General features: G+C 45.8%; 1 protein-coding gene across 6 annotated transcripts in view; it reads left to right on the top strand.

The window, feature by feature from the left end:
* FOXN3 (forkhead box N3) overlaps positions 1-23,017 on the top strand; it is a 394,185-nt gene that overhangs the window by 203,779 nt on the left and 167,389 nt on the right. For all 6 annotated transcript variants that reach the window (XM_045901392.3, XM_045901391.3, XM_045901385.3 and 3 more), the window contains one exon: positions 18,813-18,949. In XM_045901392.3, the coding sequence (XP_045757348.1) occupies positions 18,813-18,949 (137 nt within the window). The remainder of the gene's footprint in view (positions 1-18,812; positions 18,950-23,017) is intronic.

The raw sequence follows: 23,017 nt of genomic DNA, 5'->3' as shown, positions 1-23,017 counted from the left end.
CGGGGCTCTATCCCAGGACCCTGGGATCATGACCTGAGCCGAAGGTAGACGCTTAACGACTGAGCCACCCAGGTGCCCCTCCTCATGTTTTTCTTATGAAAAAACTCAGACATACAGAAAAGATGCAAGAATAGTACAGTGGCCCCCTACACACCCTACTGTGGAGAATCCATCTTTGTTAACATGTTACATTTGCTTCATCTTTATGTAGAAATTCTATGAACCAATTAACAGACAGTCTAGGCATCATGATGCTTTAAAACATCAGCACGAATCTCTTAGGAATAAAGATGTTCTCCTGCATAATCACAACACTATTACCACACCTAAGAAAATTTAAAATAATTCCCTACAGCATCTGATATGTAGTCCATATTCAGATTTCTCCGATTGTACCCCGAAGTTGTTGTTGTTGGTTTTTTTTTTTTTTATAACTTTGTGGTTTTTTAAAACCAGGATCTAGTGAAGGTACAGGCATTGCCGCTGGATTTTTAGATCTCTGTAGTCTTTCCAGTCTGGAATGATCCTACCATCCCCCGCCCCCCTTTTTTGAGAAGATCAAGGCCTGTTGTTTAGGGGATGCTGACATCCTGAATTTGGCTGAGTGTTTCCTTGTGATGTTGTTCAGCTTGGCCCTGTATCCCTGAAAGTCAGATCCAAATGCTTGTTTAGGTGCAGGCTCGTTTAAACAGTTGCCAGGTGATGCTGGGTGCTTCTTAAACCATCAGATTCCACCAGGTTATCCCATTGTTCAGGATGCTAAGTTTGAACACTGGCCTAAGGTGGTGGTGCCAGATCTCTCCACTGCATGGTACGTTTTTCCCCTTGCAATTAACCCGTAATTTAGGGGGAGATAATTTGGCATCGCACCGTGTGCATATCCATTGATGATTCTTGCCTGGATTATTTCACTGGGGGGGGGGGTTGCAAAATGGTGATTTTTCTAATTCTTTCATTAGTTGGCATTATAGTTTTTTTTTTTTTTAAAGATTTTTTAAAAAAATTTTTTTATTTATTTGAGAGAGAGAGAATGAGAGAGAGAGCATGAGGGGGGGAGGGTCAGAGGGAGAAGCAGACTCCTCGCTGAGCAAGGTGCCCGATGCGGGACTCGATCCCGGGACTCCAGGATCATGACCTGAGCCGAAGGCAGTCGCTTAACCAACTGAGCCACCCAGGCGCCCGGCATTATAGTTCTTAAAAAGGAACTGTGATGGCCGATTTGTAGAGAAAAGGATTGGTGTATAATCACCTCTAATGGTGGCAAATAAATCTTTGTGAGTATCATTGTGGACTCAGGTTTTTATTTAGTCAGTGTTTTATAATCAATTACAGTCATTGTTTTGATGCTGAAATTATCCCATATTTGGCCAGTATGACCCCTTTCAGGCTGCCTTTCATGTCCTTTGAACGTGTCCCTTTTAGTCTCTGAGCACTTCTTGCTTTCTTGCACAGAAACGTCCTCGGTTTAGCTTAAATTTTCCATTTCCAGACACGGATTCATCCATTTCCCCAAAAAGCTCTGATTCCTTTTAGAGGCGAATGGTATTTAGGAACCGAACCTGGATGCTGGTGTGTTCATTGTGGCTGGGGTGTTATCATTTTCAGGGCTTTCAGTGGACAGAACTAAGAAAAAAACAGAATAACAAGCTTATTGATATTTCCAAACCACATCTAACAATATTGGGGTTTTCCTTAAAATCTTTGATTTTGTATTCATAGCTCTTTCCTTGGCTTCTAATACTGTGAATGCTATTAACACGTTCACCTTTTGCTTTATTCTATAAGATACATAAAATAGTTTCACAATTATATTGTTACTATTAATATAAGTCAGATCGAAATGTGGTATTTCTTCCTATTTCATTTTGTCTTTTGCATACATTCTGCTAGAATGGGCAGTCAGTATTGAGTTCAAAAGCCCTGTGAAAGAATCCTTTTCCCTGTAAAGATAATGTTGCCAACTTGATCCTCCAGTTAGATTATTTTGCTTGTTTTTTTTTTTTTTTTTAAAGATTTTATTTATTTATTTGACATTGAGAGAGACAGCGAAAGAGGGAACACAAGCACGGGGAGTGGGGGAGGGAGAAGCAGACTCTCTGCTGAGCAAGGAGCCTGATGCGGGGCTCCATCCCAGGACCCTGGGATCATGACCTGAGCCGAAGGCAGACACTCAACGACAGAGTCATCCAGGTGCCCCGCTTTTTAATTTTTTAAAATTTTTTATTTTAAAGATTTTATTTATTTATTTGAGAGAGAGAGAGGGAGGGAGCAGGAGTGGGGGGAGGGGCAGAGGGAGAAGCAGACTCCCCGCTAGCAGGGAGCCCGACTCCTGGTGATCATGACCTGAGCCAAAGGCAGAAGCTTAGCCCACTGAACCACCCAGGAACCCCTTTCTTTTGCTTTTTTTAAAAAAAATTTAAACTTACATGCTCTTTTCTAAGAAGTCAACTTTATTGAGGCACAATTTAATTTATAATAAACTGCCCCCACTGAAAGTATATGCTAGTATGTATACATCTTTGTGAACAGCTGCTGGAGTGACCACCAGGACATCTTCATCACTACAGTTTCCCTGTGCCCCTTTTGAGTCAGTCTTCTCGCCCTCCACCCGAATCCTCAGACAACCACTGATGCACTTTCTCAGTTTCACCTTTTCTAGAATTTCCTAGTAGTGATCACAGACGAGTATACTTTTATTTCTGACTTCTTTCACTCAGCATAATGTTTTTGAGAATCCTAAATGTTGTTTGTATCAATAATTCATTCCTTTTTTTGCTGAGTAGTGTTCCATTTTATGGAGATATGATTTGTTTATCCAGTCAGTGGCTGGTGGATTTTGGATACTTTGCAGTTTTTAGGTGTTATGAATAAAGCCGCTTTGAACATTCTTGTACAAGTCTTTGTGTGGATATATGAATTCATTTCTCTTGGGTAAATAAATATCTAGGTGTGGGATCGTAGACTCCTGTGATAAGCGTATATGTAATTTTATACGAAAATGCTGGACTGTTCTCTAAAGTGGTTGTGCTAGGTTACACCCGTCCCCACAAGTCTGTAGCTTCACATCTGGACCAGCGCTTAGTATTGTCAGTGTTTTTCATTTTAGCCATTCCAGGGGGCATATTGTCATATCTCGTGATTTTTATTTGTATTGTTCTCCTTTTGATTGGATTTTTCTTTTGAATAGTAAAACATTTCTTAGTTCTAGAGTCAACAATCTATGAAAAAATATATTTAGCGAAGTCTTAAACTTCTTACTCTCCATCGTACCATCGAAGGTATGGCGTATACGGGGAGAGAAAACCCATGTCTTTGTTAGCAAGAGGTCATGAGCAAAGAAGGGAATAGCCCCTACCTTCATAGAGTTTACATATGAGCAAGGGGAGGTAGATATTAATCAGATAATCTCACAAATAAGTGTAAACTTGTACCTTTGCTGTGTGCTGTGTAGGAAAGAAAGCTACAAGGAGAAGCCTGGGGCTGTTGTACCTGAATCTCTTCCTGGTTTCCCAAGAAAAAGACATTGTTTATGTGCTCCCTCCCTTCATACTTGTTGCAAAATTTCTAAAGTGCTGTAACTCTAGGACCTGTAGCAACAGGCTGAGCCCTGGGAAAGCAAACTAACACCCTGCTGTTGGAACCCAGATCTCTGGTAAAACCATGATGAGCTTTCACATGATTATTTGGCTTGAGGTGAAGTCATATAGACTTGTTCCTCACAGAGCCCTAGGTGAAACACACTTCAGTGTTTTAAAAAATTGGTATGGGTAACACATGATTTATATTTAAAATCCCTTTTCTATTTTGTTTTTAACATTGTGGATAATGATGATTCCTCAGTGATTAAAGAATGTCAGTGCTTGTTAGCAGTGGGTTTTTTTTTTTTTTTTATTACTTGCATCTTGTAGGTTTGTTGGCCATCCCTCTCCTCTGCCCCATGAGACAGCTCATAGTTTTTAAATTTGAAACTTCAGTTTATGTTTTAATTTCCTGCAGGTCATCTTGACCTGGTACAAAACACTGATAGTCTTCATGATGTTAGGTCTTAAATTCTTAGAAATTTTGATTCTGTGTTACTGTTATAATAATTGAATGTAGTTACTGTGTACTCTGAAGTGTCTTAGATAAGATGTAGTTTCACTCGGCTGTTCTAAAACTGGAAACTTTACTGACGCTGTTGTCCTATTTGCAATTTTGATGCATAGTTAAAGTGACTGAAACATAATAGTCATCACTGACAGTGCGCTTTTAAAGGAAGTCTACGGAGAATATTTTCAGTAACAACGTACTTTTTGAATGCCGTGATCGACTTTTCATGTTTGAAAGCTTATTCCACTTTTAGGAAGATGAATTCTGGTCTCTCAAGGTAAACAGTATAGTAAATTATCAGGGAAGTGTTGGTGCCCCCCTCCCGGCCCCCCCCATCCTCTATGATATCGGCATATTGTGGCATGTAGATTCCAAGAGTGAAATTCTAGGGTGATTGATTTTGGTTTTCATTTTGCCAGTCATCGTCCTGGCAGGAGCCACTTGGCACACTCTGACCGAAGTAACTGAGGAGCATTTAATAAAGGGCTGGTTTGGCAGCACTGGACAGGGATACATGAGGAACCAGTGAGGAGGATGCATGGCAACACCCCCCCCCGGGGGGCGGGGCGATGGCTACCTCCACCAGGGAACTTTCCTCCCCCCTAGTTCTGAAGGCGGGAAGGAAAGGGGCAAGTGCCTGGACCTGGAGGAGAAAGGAGCTGGGGTTATGGGCCCCTCTGTAGGGATGTGGCCTTAGGGGCCAGGGGAGTAAATCCTGCCCTCATCCTCCTTCCACCCTTCACTTATCTTACTTGTGCCGCCTCTTGGTGGGGCCAGATCGGAAGTCAGTAGGCAGGGGAGCCTGTCCGTGTGTCTGCACGTCTGTCTCCTGGGACCGGGAACAGTGTGAGGGGCTCTGGGGCGGATGAGTACATCCAGCATCCTGAGAGACAGAATGTAGGATGCGGAGGACCAGCACGTGCCCTGAATACCTATAGCGCATGTGTGAGCTTAGTCCTGGCCAGTGCCCGAGAGCAGCAGGGCAACTGATGACTGGGTGGATCACTATGGAAGGTATTTTAACATCCAAGGATCTTTCTTTAAGTTAAAACGCCCAAAGAAACCAAAAATACCTAAATGGAGTCCCAGACCCGTTTCAGCTAGGTTCTGATAGTCTTCATTTTCCAGCATTTGATAACTACTTTCCCATCACTGGAAGACGGTACAAAATCAGGGGAGATCGCTCCCAAAGAAGAGCCCACCTTGCTCGGGGGGCCACCTCTGAATGCAGGAGGCGGAGCTGGCCACCCCGAGCAGTCCGCGTCCCCACACGCTCTCCTTGCCTGTGTGAAGCGTCTGCGAGCGGGGTGGCCCCTAGGGGCTCCCACGTGGGTGCAGCACGGCTGAAAGGGTCCGAGTAAGCTTGCCATCCAGGATGCCCTGCAGGCTGGAAGCTGGCCTCAGGGCTGCCACATGAGGGTAGAAAGTCCCCCCGAAGCAGGTGCACTGTTTTGTCGTCATTTTGGGGAAAGGCTGCACAGTTGAAACCCCTAAGCACAACATTTCTTTCTGTTGTCTTAAAAGATGGATGACAGGGCTCCTGGCCGGCTCAGTCGGAAGAGCGTGCATGCGACTCTTGATGTCAGGGTCATGAGTTCGAACCCCACGGGGTTAGATAAATACAATGTTAAAAAATAAATAAATGAAAGGTTGATGACAGTGTAGATAATATGTACTTGTAAGAACATAACTCATCAGAAATGTAAACTGCGTCCTCAGTGTGGTGTGTAGATCCCACAGGCCATGTGATCCCAACCCCAGAAGTTGAGTGTGATCTGGGGCTGTGTTTGTTCTGCCAGCAAACACACTCTTGGATGTGTGTGGATGATTCCAGTGACTCAATGTTAGGGAGCTTAGCTTTCTCTCGCCCATTTTAGAATATGTCTGCCAAAGCAAAAGCCCTTTCTCTCCTTACTCCCTCCAAAAACTTCTCTAAAGTAGCACATGATTTTAAGAATCTCCTTCCTGCCAGGTGAATTCAGAGACCCTGGGTCCCACCTGGGGGAGGGAATGTAAACATTTGCACAAACATACACAAGTGGTCCCACTTTGTGGGATTCCATGGGTCTTGGTGCAGATGTTGGAACTCTTTGAACCATATGCACAGATTTGAAAACATGGCCAGCGGGCTGGATTTTCTCATGGAAGTGTCATGGTTTGGTGGAAAGATGGAGGCAGCTCTGGAAACTGAGGCATGAATCCTGGCTCTGGCTCTTGCCGATTCTGGTCTGGGGCAAGCCCCTGTCTTTTTGGAGCCTGTTTTCTTGGCTATAAACGGACTTAATCTCAGATTCCTTCATGGAGTTGTTCAGGGCCATCTGAGTGATTGATTGTTTTTGAAATTTGCTATACAAACGGAAAGGTGTTTTGTCTGCTGATGGTCACGTACCAACAACACAAATATAAAGTCATAATAATAGGACTGGTAACTTCTGACTTTATTTCTCCTCTGACATGAATGATTAAAATGTGTGTGTATCAGAAAGCATTTGTGTGTGTGCACACCTATTAAAGGATGTATATTACTTACTACAGTAGATGGTCCCCAGATCATTTGGCTTCACTTAAGAGCGTGTGATAGGGTTTTATTGCCGCTGCCTACGTACGAGGTGATGTTTGTAGCAGACTTTCCTTTTGGTGGGAAGGCGTATAGGTTCCTGAGTCAGACTGCTTGCATTTGACCCGAGGCAAGTTAGTTAACCTGTCTGAACCTTAACTTCCTTATCTGTAGGGTCCTACCGCTCCCTCCGTTCTAGGGTTGTTGGGAGAATTAAATATGCACGAAAAATGCTTGGGGTAGAGCTTGGCACCTGTTCAGGTTGTCAGTTAACGTTAATGGTTGTTCCTGTTGCTCCTATTGCTACCATCACCACCACTACTCAGATGTTCCAGGATACCCTGAGTTCCAGGTTAGACTGATATTTAGGCCAAGTGACTCAGCAGTATACTGAGTGAATTAAATCTTTTCGTGTGTAAAATTTCCACGGATAATCAAGGGCTGGCTGTTTCGGGGAACCTTAACGGATCATTGCGGCATGGTCTGAGGCTGGTATCAGGGCACCTAGCGTTCAGATCCCCCCTTCCCCCTGCCTGCGGGGAGGTCCAGAATACTGGCTACAGGTGCCCTTACTGAGACCCCTTTCAGGACTCGTGAAGTGGTGGTCAGAGAGTACTTTTACACTCTCCAATGAAACGCGCTGTGTACAGTGTTTGTTAAACCGGAGATGTTCCCCTTATGCAGCGTAATCAGGTAACTCCTAACCCTTGGCCGACTTTCGCTCTCATTTGCTATCATGTTGCCTTGTGTAATTGTCAGTTATTAACCTCATGAGCTTCTGGTTCAATCTCTGGAGGGCTGTGTTTTGTGTCCTGTGCCTCAGGTTGTAGTTGAGTTCTCAGGCGAGCTGAGAAGTGTGCACTCACGGGTGCCCTTACGGCCCTGTACCATTCTTGGGGGGATCACTGTGCTGGTAGCCCAAATGAATCCCCAGAGTGAGCAGGGCTCAGTTTGGACACTGGCCCTTCCAGGTGACACACATCGAAGTATCACCGAAACTCAGCGATCTGCATAGGTATGCAGATACGGAGGTTGGCAGCTCCCACCTTCTGTAGGAACCTCATGGGAACACAGTTTGTCAGGAAGATACGATGATGAGGTGGAGGACCAGTGTGATTTGGCTTGGCAGGACTCTGAAATTGGCCTCGAGGACACTCTGTGTGAGGCCAAGGGGGAGGGTTTAGACACCCTTGTGCCCTGGCTCTAGGCAGCTGCGGGTCAGGTCGCTCAGCCTTCGCCACCGTTTTCATGTGGTTTCACATGATTCCTAGGGTCCCGGTCAGCTTGTCTTTTTGGGTAGATTCTGTTCCCTTAAATGTTTACCTCAGTGCTGATCACAGGATTAGTTCATTCTCCCGCTCCTGAGGCTTTGCCTGGGGCGCTGGGAGGCCTCAGTTCCTTTGGAATTCTGGATTTACCTCTTCTTACCGGCGGGCTTCCTGACACCCCTCCCCCACCCCCAACACCTTTGGCCTTGCCCTCTGCTCCCGCAGGCTCCGTCCGTATCCCGACTAGCACAGTGTCATTGCTCCTTGTCACTTCTCCCACCTGGGTTGGGGCTGGTTTCACCTTTGTCTCTGCTGCAAATGTCACCACGTCAGACCACTTGTTGAAAGGATTGCCTCTGTTACTGGTATACCCGTACTGAAATTGAAAGGTGCTGGAAAGGCAATCTCTCCCTCCAAGGGGGCCGAGTTGGTTGTAGCAAGATGCTGCCGCCAAAAGCTGGATTCCCAGCCTCGGAACCCCAGCACGGGCCGCTTGTGTGGACCATGAGGGAGGCTGGTGACGGCTTGGGGCCGCGGCCAATGACCACCTCTTACAAAGCAAACATACAAACAAACCAGTAACCCAGGGAGCCTGTTTTCCTGAGAGAGAGGGTTCTTACGATTGTCTTTTTAAAATAAAAGGTCATCACTGTCAAGTTCAAACCCAGTACAACCCCCCCCCCCCCCCCCGTAACTGTAGCTTTTACCTAGCCAGGTACATTCAACAGCTTTTAGTTATGGAAGTAAGGTGATCAAATTATATGTGCCAATTAGATAAGATCATATTGGAACATTTAAAAATAGATGAGTAACTACTGACAACGAGCAGATAAAGTGGCACTAGGTGGGCCAGATGTAATCCAGCCGAGGGTGTCTCTGTCAGACCCACATGTGCCTTTATTACTCTCCACAAAACATTATTGTGTCAGTTATCATTTGCAGCATCTGAATCACTTTAAAGAAAGTAGAGGTACTGGAAAGAGTGCAAGCTCACTCCAAAACTAGAGCTGGCTGTCATCCTTCCCCTCCGCACTTCAAATTGTCTGTTGATCAAAGTCCTTTACTGGGTCTTGAACGTTTTTGTTTATTTTTTTTTTTTTTTAAGATTTTATTTATTTATTTTAGAGAGCTGGGGAGTGAGCAGTGGAGGGAAAGGAACAAGCAGACTCTGCACTCACTGAGTGCAGAGCTTGGAGCCCGACGTGGGGCTCCATCCCACAACCTTGAGATCATGAGCCAAAATCAAGAGTGTGACGCTCAACCGACTGAGCCACCCAGGAGCCCCTGGGTCTTGAACTTTTAAAATAACTTGAGTTTCTATCTCTGTCAATGTGATAAAGGGTAAATTTACCTCCCTTGGTATCTATTAGCTTTAATAGATAAAGTTTGCCTTTTAAACTTCAAAAAGTGAAAAGGCAGTCTGATATATGTCTTTTTATTCTACCATGTGTCCTCTTTGTCATTTGCTTATGCAATTTTTATTTTAAGATTGCGGGTACGATACGAACAACTATTATTAAAAACTTCTAAAAAGGAGTATATCCACATCTTGGACAACTTCATCACATCACTGTACATTCTTGTTTCATATCAGATGACAAATAAAGCCTACATTTGCATATCTTTGTTTCTATAATAAAGTTGTTAGCAGTTAGAGGGTCATGAAGAATTTACTTATCCATATATTGGGTGTGTCAGGGAGAGCACACAGTATCTGGAATTCATTTGAATTCACCTCTTGGAAGTGCTGTAGCCTGGCTATCATTAAAGTGTATAGAAAACCAGCTTCTTACACTTCCTGTGTGTTTCACAAGTGCTTGAAAGTTTTTTAAACCTCTCTGTGCCCATACTCCTTCTCAGTCTGCCCAGGTAACATGGTGAGCTTGCAGATCGGGGAGAATAGTTAACCCTTATCTTCTAACCATCCCCAAAGGACATCTAGATGGGTGAAACGAATTTGGAAGAATCCCAAGATTTAGTTGGATAAAAGCGGTGATTTTGCAGATGCCAATTGTTTGGCCTTCTGATATAGAGCACGACGGGGGGGGGGGGTGTTCTGTGTGTGCATCTGTGTGGGTGTGCGTGTTCCCTTTTCTTTATTAGAGATCGCCAGTGTAGAGTTTGACAGTATCTATCCGTAAATATGCCTTTGTGGGTGGACACACTCCAGGTTTGCCCCCAGCGCCGCCCCAGTGAAATCGGACTGATGGGTGGTGGAGGACAGGAGAGCAAACCGACTGCACCGAATAGCAAATGCCCAAGTCGCGAATGAACTGAGGACAGATTCCTGCAAAGCGGAGCTCTGAGAAACTCTGATGAACGGGTTTCCTTTAGCAGTGTCCACTCCCTTCGCCACACCTGGTTTTTCCTAGAGATTAATTTGGTTTTAAGGCAAATCTTGGGTTGATTTTGGTTTTATTTTGGTGTGAATGCAAGGACAGGATTGATTTTCCTGCAGTGACTAACACGCACATAGCCTGCTCAGCGTCTCCACTGCAGATGAAGCATTTACCCTGTGCCTACAAACGGTGCTTGCCCACCTGTCCCTGCTGCATTCCCTTGTCCTTCATCCATGGATGCTCATGAAGGAAGGGGGGTGGTTACGAGATAGCCAAGGTGCGCCCCTGACAGAGCTGTGGGGAGCTAGAACCACCACACAGCTCACATCTCTGAATATTGTGCAAGTGATGTCTTAATCATTTCCATCTTTTGGAACATGTCTATAAAATAATAGCAAGACAGTTTCAGAATTGGGGGTGATTTCCATATCTGATATTCAGAGGACACCTTGTTCAGGGGCTCTGTTTCTAGCTCCTGATGCTAACGGGCTGGCACGGGCCTCCCTGCCTGCAGGGGCCCCTCCCCAGGATGGAGAGAGACTGAGGCACACGGGTTGGGGTCTTGAGTGAAACTTTTGTCTGGACCAGGGGTGTAATTTCTCTTTTTTCATCCCTCCTCCTTTTGGGGGAAAAAAAGAGAGAGGAATGGGGAGAGCACAGTGGGGCAGTAAAAACAGGGCCACACCATAAAGTTGTTAGGGAAATCCAAGTGTCTGACATGACTTCTTTTTTTAAAATCTTTCTTCTGGAGTAATTGTCTGTTTTGTTGTGGGAAATGAACAATGATCTATCTAGATAAAAATTCTTTGTGATCAGTTTTGTTCTTTCTCCTTCTCTCTCTCTTTCATGTACTTGGCTACTTCCTCAGATCATTTTCTTAATATTTAAAATTCAAAAATCCCCCTTGATGTCTTTACATTATAAATGACAGAATTTTAGAACAAAAGGGGCCTTTAGGAATCACTCACTTGCCAAGCATTTTGGTGGGGTACAAGGTCATTGTCATTTGTTAGCATAACTTTTCTCTGTTCTCTCTCTCTCTCTTTCTAGTATTTCCCAGCTTCTTCTGTGACTTCCTTTGACAGAGAGGAGAACTGAATTGATTAAATGCCTTTTATGTGCTGGGTACAGTGTTAGGTGCATTCTGTGCCTGACCACATGTAAGCCTGACATGACTCAGAAAAGATAGTATTACATCTAATACAGAGGTGAAGAAGCTGCCAGTCTAAGAGAAGTGGTTTATTTCCAGTAACACAGCAGGGTAGCCGTGTAGACCAGAACCATGTAGCTCGAGCCCTTTGTTGCTTGGGAGCCATGTGTGGGATGCATTCTGGAACGTTCCCCAGGAAAGCCCTGGCATTGCGTCTGGCCCCTCTCATGCCCTTCACCATCTTGATAGGCCCGGGAAGCGTGAACGCAAGGGAGCGAGACTGGGGTGGGGGGTGCTTGGAGGGAAGGGGAAGGGGCTGGTGAGAACTGTCCCTAAGAGGTTGCACGTTCCAGCCGGCCGGGGGGGGGGGGGGTGGCTGCCCTGCACAGGGGGTGTGGGCATTGAGTGGGTCCGCAGGAGGGGCTGGCTGAGTGTGTGTGTGTGTGTGTGTGTGTGCGTGCAGTGTTAACACCTTCCTCCCCTGCACAGCTCATCTCTGTCCTCTGTTGTCCCGTAGCCCTTTGGTCAGCTTGCGCAGTCTTTCAGAGTTGCTTATTGTTTGTCTTCCTCTTGAGGTCCCGTGCCTGAAAAAGTGGACCCTGTCTCTGTGTCATGGTGTGTCATGGCAACAAGTGTTAAATGACCTGCTTCAGAACAAGACCCAAGGGGCATTCTTTTGTTAGGCCCAGGGAAGTTGGAGTGGGTTTGTGACCTGTTGGAAGTCCCGATTCAGCCTGGTCTAGGGGCCGAGGATGGGTTTTCTGGGGAAGGAAGGAACCTGCCACCATGGGGGTATCAGCACCTGCCAGCCCCTCCCCCAGCCCTCCCTGCCGGCCTCCCTTTCTCCTTCCTTTAGGTCAACTTGACCCTGGGGAGCCTGAGCAGGAGCCAGCTCCTGAGTAGAGGAGGAGCCCACCGGGGTGGGAGGTGGGAAGGCAGGAAGGCAGTGGGGGCCTGTAGGAGGAGCTCTTTCCAGAAGATTTTAAGCCCGCCCTCCAGATCCTGGGAAAACTTTCTGTATGTTGGGTTAGAATGGCAACTTGATGAAAAATGTCAACTTTGCCTCCCCCCCGCCCCCGCCAGCCAATCTATAAAAGCTACAAGTGTCTTTTGATGAACGGTGAGTGGGACACTGGGAAGGAGATGGAGAAATGAAGGCCCACATACGTTAATAAATCTAGCAACACATTCTCAAAGCATATGGTTTGATTTAGTCTGAGGTATGATTTAGTCTGACCACCTAATTTATGGAGGAGAAAATTGAGACCCAGAGACCTACCTAGTGAGGTGCAGCTCAAAGAGTATGTATTCTTAATACTGATGGGCTTACTAATTCCATCTGTACCTCCTCCTCTTCCGTCCCCCACTCGTCCCCTTTTTCTGCCTTGAAGCACTTGACTTAGGTCATCATCGGTACCCCCCTCCCCAATCCCACAGGACCAGCCCAACTCTCTTAGCCCCTGAAGACCCCGTACCTGTGTTAGGTTCCCAGAACTACAAGCGCTTTGAGTCCGAGCCCCAGGTTCAAGTTATCGAGCCGTGGGGCGGGGGGCAGCTAATGATGGGCTGTGTTTTTGTAAATCAGGTATTCTGGAAGCACAGCATGTCTGTCCTTCATGCCTGTGGAAGGTCAACAAAGACCACATTGCCCTCCATGAGTAAAATATGTACACTGACCCTTTAAGAAGAGGTTGACCAACCCCACCTGTTGAAGAATCAGTTGATGTTAAACCTCCAAAGCCAGCCCACCTTAGATCCACCTATCTGCATCCCTGAGCTTCTGCTCTAAAGGTGGGGGTCAGCGAGCCTACAGTGGAGGGAAGAGGGGGTGTATGTCCGGGAAGGTCGTTCAAGGACCTTGATCAGCGGTTCTTAATTCGTAGATATCTCGAAGGTTATATGTTCAGATGAGCACTGAACTTCCTCCACCACTCCCCAGTCTTTGACCTAGTTAGTTGCTCAAACCAAACCATTCTTCATCTTTCTTCTTTACCTGTCACTTCCAATCCATTGCCGGGTCCAGTTGGTTCAGAATACATCCTGAAGCTGCCCTTCTTCCTCCTCCTCCTGCTGCCAGCTGGTCACCTCAGGCCTGGACTGTGGCATCAGCTCTTAACGGACCTCTGCAGGTCCTCTTGCCGCTTCCAAACCATTTATTCCTATGGCGGCAGGTCCCTGCCTTCTAACTCATGAATCATTATTTCCTTCACGGCAGGCATTCCAGTCTGTAGGATCTTGCTTATTTATTTCTTTGCTTACTTACTTGCTGTCTTCTTCCCTCTCTAGAATCCGAGCTTCAGGAGAGCAGCACCTGTTTGTATTGTTTTGTATTCACTAGCGCTGCCCGCATGGTGCCTGGCATGTCGGGGGGACCATATGGAGAAGGGAATGAACAAGGGTAGGTGGTGTTGGAAGGGTAGGTTGGTGTCAGAAATGGCAGATCAGAAACATCGAGAAGAATCATTTCAGATGGTGCACCAAGAACACATACCCAGCTCCCCACTCCATTTTGACCTGGATCCTGCCTCATCAGCCCCGTTCCCCCAGCGTGGGGCATCATGGTGCTGGAGATGGGCTTTATCCCTCAGAAGTGATGGGGCTGGGGGAGGAAACCATTGTCCTAGACCAGCATGTACCACACGTCCTTGACCCAGAATCCACATACAAAGTGTATGTTTCTTTGTGATCCAGTGTGCACCCACATACGTGTGTACGCACATGCACATTCACGAAATGCCACTCCAGTACAATGTTGTGCGTTCTAGTCTATGTGAGTCTGTTCTGTTCCACTAAAACTGTGCTGGCTGTGCCCTGTGACTTTGATTTCATGACCCATTAACGTGATAGCCCACAGTTTGAAAGTCATCTTTAAAATTTGGTACTCGTCCTCAGGAATTCACAAGCCTTATGCAGAGCCCCCCAACGAAGACCCCTACATACGGCAGGCTGATGGCGGAGGTGCTGCGTGCGGGGATGGGAGAGATTCCCGCGCTAGAACCGTCTCAGGAAAAAATGTTACCGTTACAAGTTAGATTTAAGACTTAATTTAGTTGTTGTTTTATCTCCGTTTTTTTTTTAACCTTCCCGACTAATCAGTTCTTTCTACAATATAGGCTTCCTCTTGTGTACTCATGTTTTTTATTGCTAACAAGGAGCTGTCTATTATTCTCCAGGTGCTTTTTAATTAAAACACAGAACTTGGCCTCATCCATATCTTCTACTCAATTTATTTCTCTTATTCCTCTCCTTTTCACGTTGGTTTTTTCAAGCTATATGTGTATGTGTGAGAAAGATCTTCATTCAGAGACACATTTTGATCTTTATATACATGTATATGTATAAATGTCATCTTAAAGAATATCTGTACACAGAAATGTGTCTCTGAATGAAGATCTTTCTTTCCTTATTATTTTGAAATCCTAAACATTTAATGATGCATGGCACCCACAGTTGTCACAGGAAAAAAAAAATCCCTATTCTTCAGATGAGATGTAGAAATTTCTATAAAAGCCCTGACTCTGAACTTATTACACAACTATAATCAAATTACAGCTGCCTTTCCCCGGTGAGGGGCATTAAATGTAATTTTTCCTTTCCTAAGAAACTTGAGTATTCTCTCTGTGCATATTTCCATTAAAATTTTTTTCAAGTCGGCCTTTTTACTCTTCTATGCTGTTCCATGAGACCAAGGAGGACACTTGCAGATGAGATGCAGTGGCCAGGCTCTTTCTGTTCCTTTCAAGTTCTGTACGGTCATTGGAGGGGGTAGGCAGATGACAGTGTTCCTGCGGCTGTGTTGAAGATGCTTTTTGTGTTTATTTTTCTCTCTTTGGAAATTCTAAGTATGAGGTTTTTTTATGTTTTGTGTTTTTTTTTAAGATTTTATTTATTTGAGAGAGAGCGTATGAGAGAGTGCAAGCCGGGTGGGGGCAGAGGGAGAGGGAGAAGCAGACTTTCTGCTGAGCAGGGAGCCCGAGGTGGGACTCATCCCAGGACCCTGGGATCATCACCTGAGCCAAAGGCAGACGCTTAACCGATCGAGCCACCCAGGCGCCCCTAAGTATGAGAGTTTGAAATTCGTGTCTGGTCTGCAAAAACCTATCAGCAGTTCCAGATCTCTCTCCCGACGAAATGCAGAACCGGTCAAGGTGGGAATCTTTATGACCTGAAGCCTGGGCAAGTGTCTGCAGTGAATGGCTGTTGTAAATATGTGCCGACCAGTTCGAAATTGAACCTCGGCTTGATGATCACTGTGTGAAGGCCTGGGCGAAAGAAAACCTGGAGCAGCGAGCGGCGAGGCTGCTGTGAGTCGGAAGTGGCACGGGAGAAGTTAGGATGGCGAGCACACGGAGTGAGCGGGGTGTGGGGGGCGGACGGGAGTATGCATGGAAATAAAGCGGGCGTCATAGAAAGTAGGAAAGCTCCCCACAGTGGACTTGCTAAGCCAGGATCAACAGTACCTGTGAGTTTTCTGGAGGCTCCTCCCACTGCCACTCTCCAAACTTGGTGTTTCTTTTTGATGGATGGCCTTGGGAAAATCAATTTGATTGATTGATTGGTTTTTAAAGATTTTGTTTTATTTATTTATTTTTTAGGGGGTGGGGCAGAGAGAGAGGGAGAGAGAGAATTCCAAGCACACGCCATGCCCAGCACATGAGCCCTAAGCTGAGCTCCATCCCACAACCCCGAGATCATGACCTGAGGCGAAATCGAGTCAGACACTTAACCGACTGAGCCACCCAGGCGCCCCTCAGATTTGATTTAGTGAAAGGCATTGGATAGCCAGCTTTGCTCCCTTTCTTCTGTCAGAAAGGAGAGGTTCAGGACTTCATCCACCATTTCTTGAGTATGGGTAGGCATGTGAGATCATGCCTTTGCTGGGGCCCCACACTCATCCCTTAGGGGGTCTTTATTTTGCCAACGAGGAAGCCAAGACTTTCTGGGGACCATGATTTACCCAGGACCACACAGGAAACATCTCGATGGCTCCAGAATTCCTGGTTCTTAACTGTAACCCCCACCCCTGCCTCTTGCATCTGCATCGGTTACCTTGCAACCCATCCCCCCAATTGTGGTTTTTTTTCCACTTAGTTCGTAAATAGTAATGTAGTATAATAAAAAAGATACTGGGGCGCCTGGGTGGTTCAGTTGGTTAAGCGACTGCCTTCGGCTCAGGTCATGATTCTGGAGTCCTGGGATCGAGTCCCACATCGGGCTCCCTGCTCAGCAGGGGGTCTGCTTCTCCCTTTGACCCTTCCCCTCTCATGCTCTCTGTCTCCCATTCTCTCTCTCAGATAAATAAATAAAATCTTTAAAAAAAAAAAAAAAAAAAGATACTTAGGCCAGGATTTGGAGAAACCACATTCTTGGCTTACTGTTAATTTGCCTAAGAGGGTCAATTGTCCTTCATGTCTTTGTCATATTTTTATTCCCTGTAAGATTAAACAGCCCCACCCTGAAAGCCACCTTGAAAACAAAGCCCTTAGGTTCCCAGAACTGAGATAATCTTGCAGAAATGTTTGGGTGGCCTGTGGGCCCTGGCCCTCCAGGTAGCTGGTTAGGGGCTCTGTGTTCAAGTAGATCTGAAAGGCTCCATGGGGAACCTTTGGTGGAGTCAGGCCAGGACCCACCCCCGCCCAGCCCCAACACACACACACCAAAGAGTTACCAGCTTTTGTGGTTTGTTTCATGTTATCTGAATTTGGTCGTTGCTGGTCTGCCCTGTCCTCCCCCACACCTCTTCTATAAAGTGCGGTTTGCATCTATTTCCCGAAGGAAAGAACCGGTGGGTCCCCGCAGCTCATTTGGTGGCCTGCCTGCTTTCCTGAGAGTGTCTCAGCAGTGCCCCTCAACTATTCCGGGCTTGGAAATGTATGCATGAAAGGAAAGGCCACATAAGGACATGGAATTTTTCAAAGTTGACATTTTTCACGTTTTTACACATCCAGATGGTTAAACTGGAACGTTGGTATTCTGCTTAGGCAGGTTGGCCTGACTGGGAGCTGTGTTTGGGCTCAGGCCTGTGCGCCCCGGGGGTGGAGGCTAGGGTGGAGGCTGGGGTGCATCAGAGGCCCCAGCCAGTGGGGATCTTGGCTTTTGGAGCAATTCTCTCTACTCAGGGCACCAGAAAGAGTTAATTTGGGTTCTGGCACTCACTGATGTTGTGACAGTGAAGAATGTTAATGGGTTCTGTGAATCAGTTTGTAAGTAAACTACAGGGTGAACTCATGACTGAAATTCAAATTTTTAAAAGCCTCTTTAAAGATTTTAGGAATAACTTACTATTTTTTTTGTTTTGTTTTCCTTCTAAGGGATTTTCTTGGGAGTTTATTCCCCCCCCCCCCAAGAGTTAAACAGTTTTATTGTTTGCTTTCTCAATGTTCCTGTCCTACAATAGTTCTGAAAAGAAGCGAGTCAGTCCCTTGGCTGCAGGCATGGGGTGGGTGCGGGTTTATGTAATTTGACTTCTTTTCTCTCCAAATCAGTAAATATTTACAAACGACCTTATCAAACAGCTTGGGTACATTCGGTCACTTGAAAGCATGCGGCAGAATAGTGACTGCCCATTGGCCTGCTGCCAGGTCAGTGGGCCTCACAGGAAGGACTGACTTTTTTTAAAATAAAAATGTGGTCCACAGACCAAAAGTGGGCCTCAGAAGCAACTCTTTCCATGGAACCAGTTTTAGAAAATTTGCATTTTTAAGTTTGACTTCTAAAGATCCAACTCCTTTAGGCCTGGGGCAGAATACTGTGAACTTCCGCATCCAGAAAATAAATCCTGGCTTCTGGCTTAGTTCCCCCCCCCTCCCCCCCCCCCCCGATTTCTTTTGTTTCTTGGGGAAGGTAATTACAGAATTCCATTTGAAGCTTAAATGTCGTTCTTTGTGAGTAAGTAGGAAAAAACAAGTGGATTACTTTCCGTTTTTTTGCCAAGTGGTGCCGAAATAAGATGGTTTAAAAACACAACTCTCGAATGTTTTACAGTGGCAGTGGGAGTTTGGGGGTACCCCGCCCTCTTTTTCTTTCCACATTTGAAATCTGACAAATTTAAAATGCATTTTTTAGAACGGGGGATACATATGTCCTTCAGAGTCGACACTGAAAAATAATAAAGGAATCTGAGTTTGGGGGCCATCAGGCTATGAAAATTACAGTATTATTGTACCAGCATCCCCTGGGAATAGCAGGCTCATTTCGTCTGCCACACTTAATCCAGGTAAGACCGAAGTGCATTTTATGGTGCCGTCCGGTCAGTGTCCAATATTACATATTTCTGGCTGGCAAACAATGACAAGTAAGTGAGAGGCTTTTAAAAAATAAGTAACTGTGGTAATTGCTATTCATCTACTTACTGCAGAATACTGAATGTTGCTTTATTAATCATTTTTATGTTTTCATTTTCTTTGCAGAGCATTGGGAAAGGGTCATTGTGGTGCATAGACCCAGAGTATAGACAAAATCTAATTCAGGCTTTGAAAAAGACACCTTACCACCCATACTCACACGTGTTCAATACACCTCCTGCCTCTCCTCAGGCATATCAAAGGTAAGCAATTCAGACTTCCTTTTTTTTTTTTTGGTCTACTGAAGTTGCATTATTTTGGTGGAGACAGGCACTGAAACTAATTTAATAGGCTGTATGGTATGAAAAATAACTGTAGGTAAATGAGAAAGAAATGAGGTATTATTGGAGGTATACCCACTGTTGTATTTCCTGCAAACCTTACCGCTTCTGGCTGCTTCGGAGGAACGTGCTTAGAAGGCTTCACAGTGGGCGAAATACTGTCTTCCTGGGTAGAAACATTTACCAAGAAAAGTTGACAGCTTTAACATCTCCATGCGTCACGGTTTGTTGGGATAGAAGTACAGGAATGAGTCAGGTAAGCACTTCGGTCTTCCCAGCCTCTGACTGAGAGAGTCTACAGGTGTTCGCTGAAGGACTCATTTGATTGTTGTCATTCCTGGTCTCCATGTAGACGGTGCTCCAGAGTGATCATTTTGTTGTGGTTACTTGGTGTTTGCCTCTTCAAGGAGAACAGCAGAGAACAATGGAGACTTTCATTCCCCCTCACATGCCCATTTGGGTTGAGACAGTGAGGTCATGGTGCCATTTTTACAAAGATGTAATTGGAGGGGAGAGTAGGAAGCCTGTCCCTAAAAAGAGATAAATAAATAAATTAATTAAAATAAAGGTGTTTATGTTAGATTCCAAAAAAAAAAAAAAATAGCCACATGACACAGATACAAATTTTAAAATCGATTTTATCTCACATAATGCCAGGGTTGTAAATATATTCCTCACTCCTGGAAAAAAAATTTTTTTCGTTTTTAAATGTAAAGAAGTGTTTCTATTGTAACCACCCAGTTGAGAGACCTTATCCTTGGGCTACAAGTTTATGTCAGTGAGGGATGGCGTGGATTCGTAGATTTCAGTGATTTTTATAGTCCACTTCTTTGCAGATTCTTTCCCTTGTCTGGTGTTTGCTCTGCAGAGGGGAGCACCAGGTGATCCTCTGAAACTGCATTAATGAAGTTCTTGTGCATCTTAGTTGAGAAGCATTCCATCACAGGCCCTAGACAATCAGTCTTCTGCAAGAGACGCGGAGGAACAGCTGGGCTCTCGGGGAAGACTGCTGTATGTCTGCCTTTGCTAGGCGATTAGCGTGATGGTAGCCATAGCAACTGGAGCATCTCCATAGTAACGCGTAGCCGAGACAGGTGCAGTTGCATCACAAGGCTGCTTGTTGCCTGGCAAAAGGACAGGCCATTAGTACTTAGATATACGCTGTTGCCTTAGAAACAAATAACCCTACATAGCAACTACAGTTGGTTTGAAAGATTTGGGGGAGAAAAAAAAAGGTTGTAGCAGCTTTTGTCTGTGTTCATAAAAATCAGCGCAAGCATACTTTATTGGAAATGACAACTTGAGGTCATATAGCTGTAGGAGATAAAATGGGATTTTCCAGAGCAACCCAGCCAACATTGTAGAAATGTCCAGAAGGACAGAGCCATATGCTTGGTTTTCTCCTTGTGGCTGTAGCTACGCCTGAGATGCAAGGGACCTGGGATGGGAGAATTACTGATCTCCGAGGTTGATGGGGGAGGCGATGACCCTCATTATTAGAATTTTCCCCAGATTCTCCCGTTCCTTTGTCATTCTCCATCCCCTCCGCCTCCCACCCTCCAGACCCCACAGAAAACCCTCACTTTCCTCCCCATTTTGTATCTTGGAAGTATTTCATAGCCTTTTGTTCCTAGGACGTTAAGAACATAACTGTTATTCACTGGGTCATATCATTGGTTCATTTAGACAGTATTTTGTTGCCAAATGTGACCCCAAGGGAAACGCAGTAATTATTTAATAATTTGAAGGATTATGGCAGAGCTCTGGGGGTTGCAGACTCAGGCAGAGGCTTTCCGAGCTGGCCTAAGCTTAATGACTTCATTCAATTTTTTAATATAAGCATAAAAATGCAGACAAACCAGAGCTTTTGTGATGAAAATAATTTCCAGTCGACTACTTCAGATCCTGCTCTGTCACCTCCAGTTCTTCTTCTCCCGGGTGACTGAAGGAAAAAAAAAAGTTTCTCTATCTACCCATGCGGGCGCTCAGATTTCACCTCCCTAAAGGTCACTGGATGTGGAGTGAGATGGCGTATCAGATTCTAGCTAGCCTCTCTTTTCCGTGTCTTCAGTCTGAGGACGGGTCACTTTCTCTGTCCTGGGGACGACTGTCCCTTCCTCGCAGAGCTTAGATTTTGCTCCAGAATCCTCTAGTGTGTGCGTTTGTGCTAAAGATCCTAAATACTGGATGACCATACAATATTTGGATAGCTCACAGTGAAGTGTGGTGTGTAGTTCACTTCTAAGTCCCCGGGGCCACTTGTTGATGGGACTTAGGGAGGATGGATGCGGGACAAAGCACGTCATTAAATAGGGACCAGAAATGCCGGCTTGACAATACCTGGCACGTGTGCCGTGAGGCGGGGGTCACCTGTCAGCCCCTCGCAGCATTGCCGTGTGGGCACCTGGGAAGTGCTGGGCGTTGGCAGGGCTGGTACTTAGCATGCTGAAGGTGGTGCTTACACTAGATGGGTGGTCAGTGCTGGTGCTTGCTGGTGTGCCTGGCGAGTAGCTCCGCCCCGAGCTGCAGCTGCCCAAAAACTGCTGGGAAAACGAGGCATCTGAAAACGCTGCCCCGGACGTTGTTCGTGGCCAGATACGCTGCTCGATACTGTAGCTCGTGGACTCCGGGCGCCGTGTTCCAGTGTGCCCTTTTGGATGTTTGCTAGGCTGTCCCTCTGTACCTGTTTCATTTGACACCCCAGCTGTGAATTGTTTGTGATTGAAATGCAGAGCTCAGTGACATTAGGCATAACAGACTAAGAACTGAGTGGCTTTTTTTTTAATAATTTAAAAACACTGTTTTTAAAGATTTTCATTTATTTATTCGAGAGAAAGAGAGAGCATGAGCAAGGGGCAGAGCAGAGGGAGAGGGAGAAGCAGACTCCCCCATGAGCAGGGAGCCCGACGCGGGGGCTCGATCCCAGGACCCTGAGATCATGACCTGAGCCAAAGGCAGACGCTCAACTGACTGAGCCACCCAGGTGCCCCAGAACTGAGTGATTTAACAGAAGTTTATTTTCTCACAGTTCTGGAGGCCGGAAGTCAGAGATCCAGGTGTCAGCAAGGTTGATTCCTTCTGAGTCTGAGGGACAATCTATTCCAGGCCTAGCGTCTGGCGGTCACTGGCATTCTTTGGGTTGTAGAAGCATCACCTCGATCCCTGCCTTCGTCTTCACGTGGTGCTGTCCTGGTGTGCTGTCTGTATCCAGATTTCCCCTTTGTATAAGGACGCTAGTCAAACTGGCAGAGGGACCTGCCCTCCTCCAGTATGATTTCATTTTAACGAATTCGACCTCCAATGACCACATTCTGAGGTACTGGTGGCCAGGACTTTCACATGAAACTTGGTGGGAGGGGACACAGACAATTTCACCTGTAACAGCCCTTTTCTTAGTAAGACATTTTCACTGGTAAAAATATGGAGAAAGTAAGGAGGTATTCAAAAACAAAACAGTGGGGGCATGGTGGGGGGATACAGGAGCCTACCTGAAATTGTTCCCAGTGGCCAAAGCTGGGACAATTTGAGGAGCAAAATAAATAACTGTTGGGTTATGACCCAAAACATAAAGTAAGTATCTGTGAGTCCAAACTGATGTAAATAAATGATGGAATAAGTAAATGGATATAGAGACAAATCTCCTGTACAAAAGAATTCCAAACAATCTCGGTAGCTACTCCTCCCCTCCAGGAGTTGGAGTTTAACTCCCCACCCCAAGTGGCTGCACTCAGTGACTTGCTTCCACAGAGTGAGTATGGAAGGAAGCAGAAGAGGAGGTTTATTGTGGGAAAACCTGGCACCCACCACCTTGGCCAAGTGATCAAAGCTGACTTCCATGATGAGAGGTTGCCAGCAAGCACCTTTGATACGATGTCTTGGAACTGACGGTTCACCTCTGTGGTCTCCCCACCGAGCCCCCCAAGTCCATAACCCCTGCCGAATCACAGGAAAAACGTCAGACGATAGTTTTGTCCCTGAGGCGGGGGGGGG

Source organism: Mirounga angustirostris, unplaced genomic scaffold, assembly GCF_029215605.1.
Source record: "Mirounga angustirostris isolate CCGP_5_RB_7025 unplaced genomic scaffold, mMirAng1.0.hap1 SCAF_9, whole genome shotgun sequence".
In the NCBI taxonomy this organism is placed as follows: domain Eukaryota; kingdom Metazoa; phylum Chordata; class Mammalia; order Carnivora; family Phocidae; genus Mirounga; species Mirounga angustirostris.
Note: the sequence above shows the minus strand (reverse complement) of the source record. Positions and strands in the feature narration are given on the sequence as shown.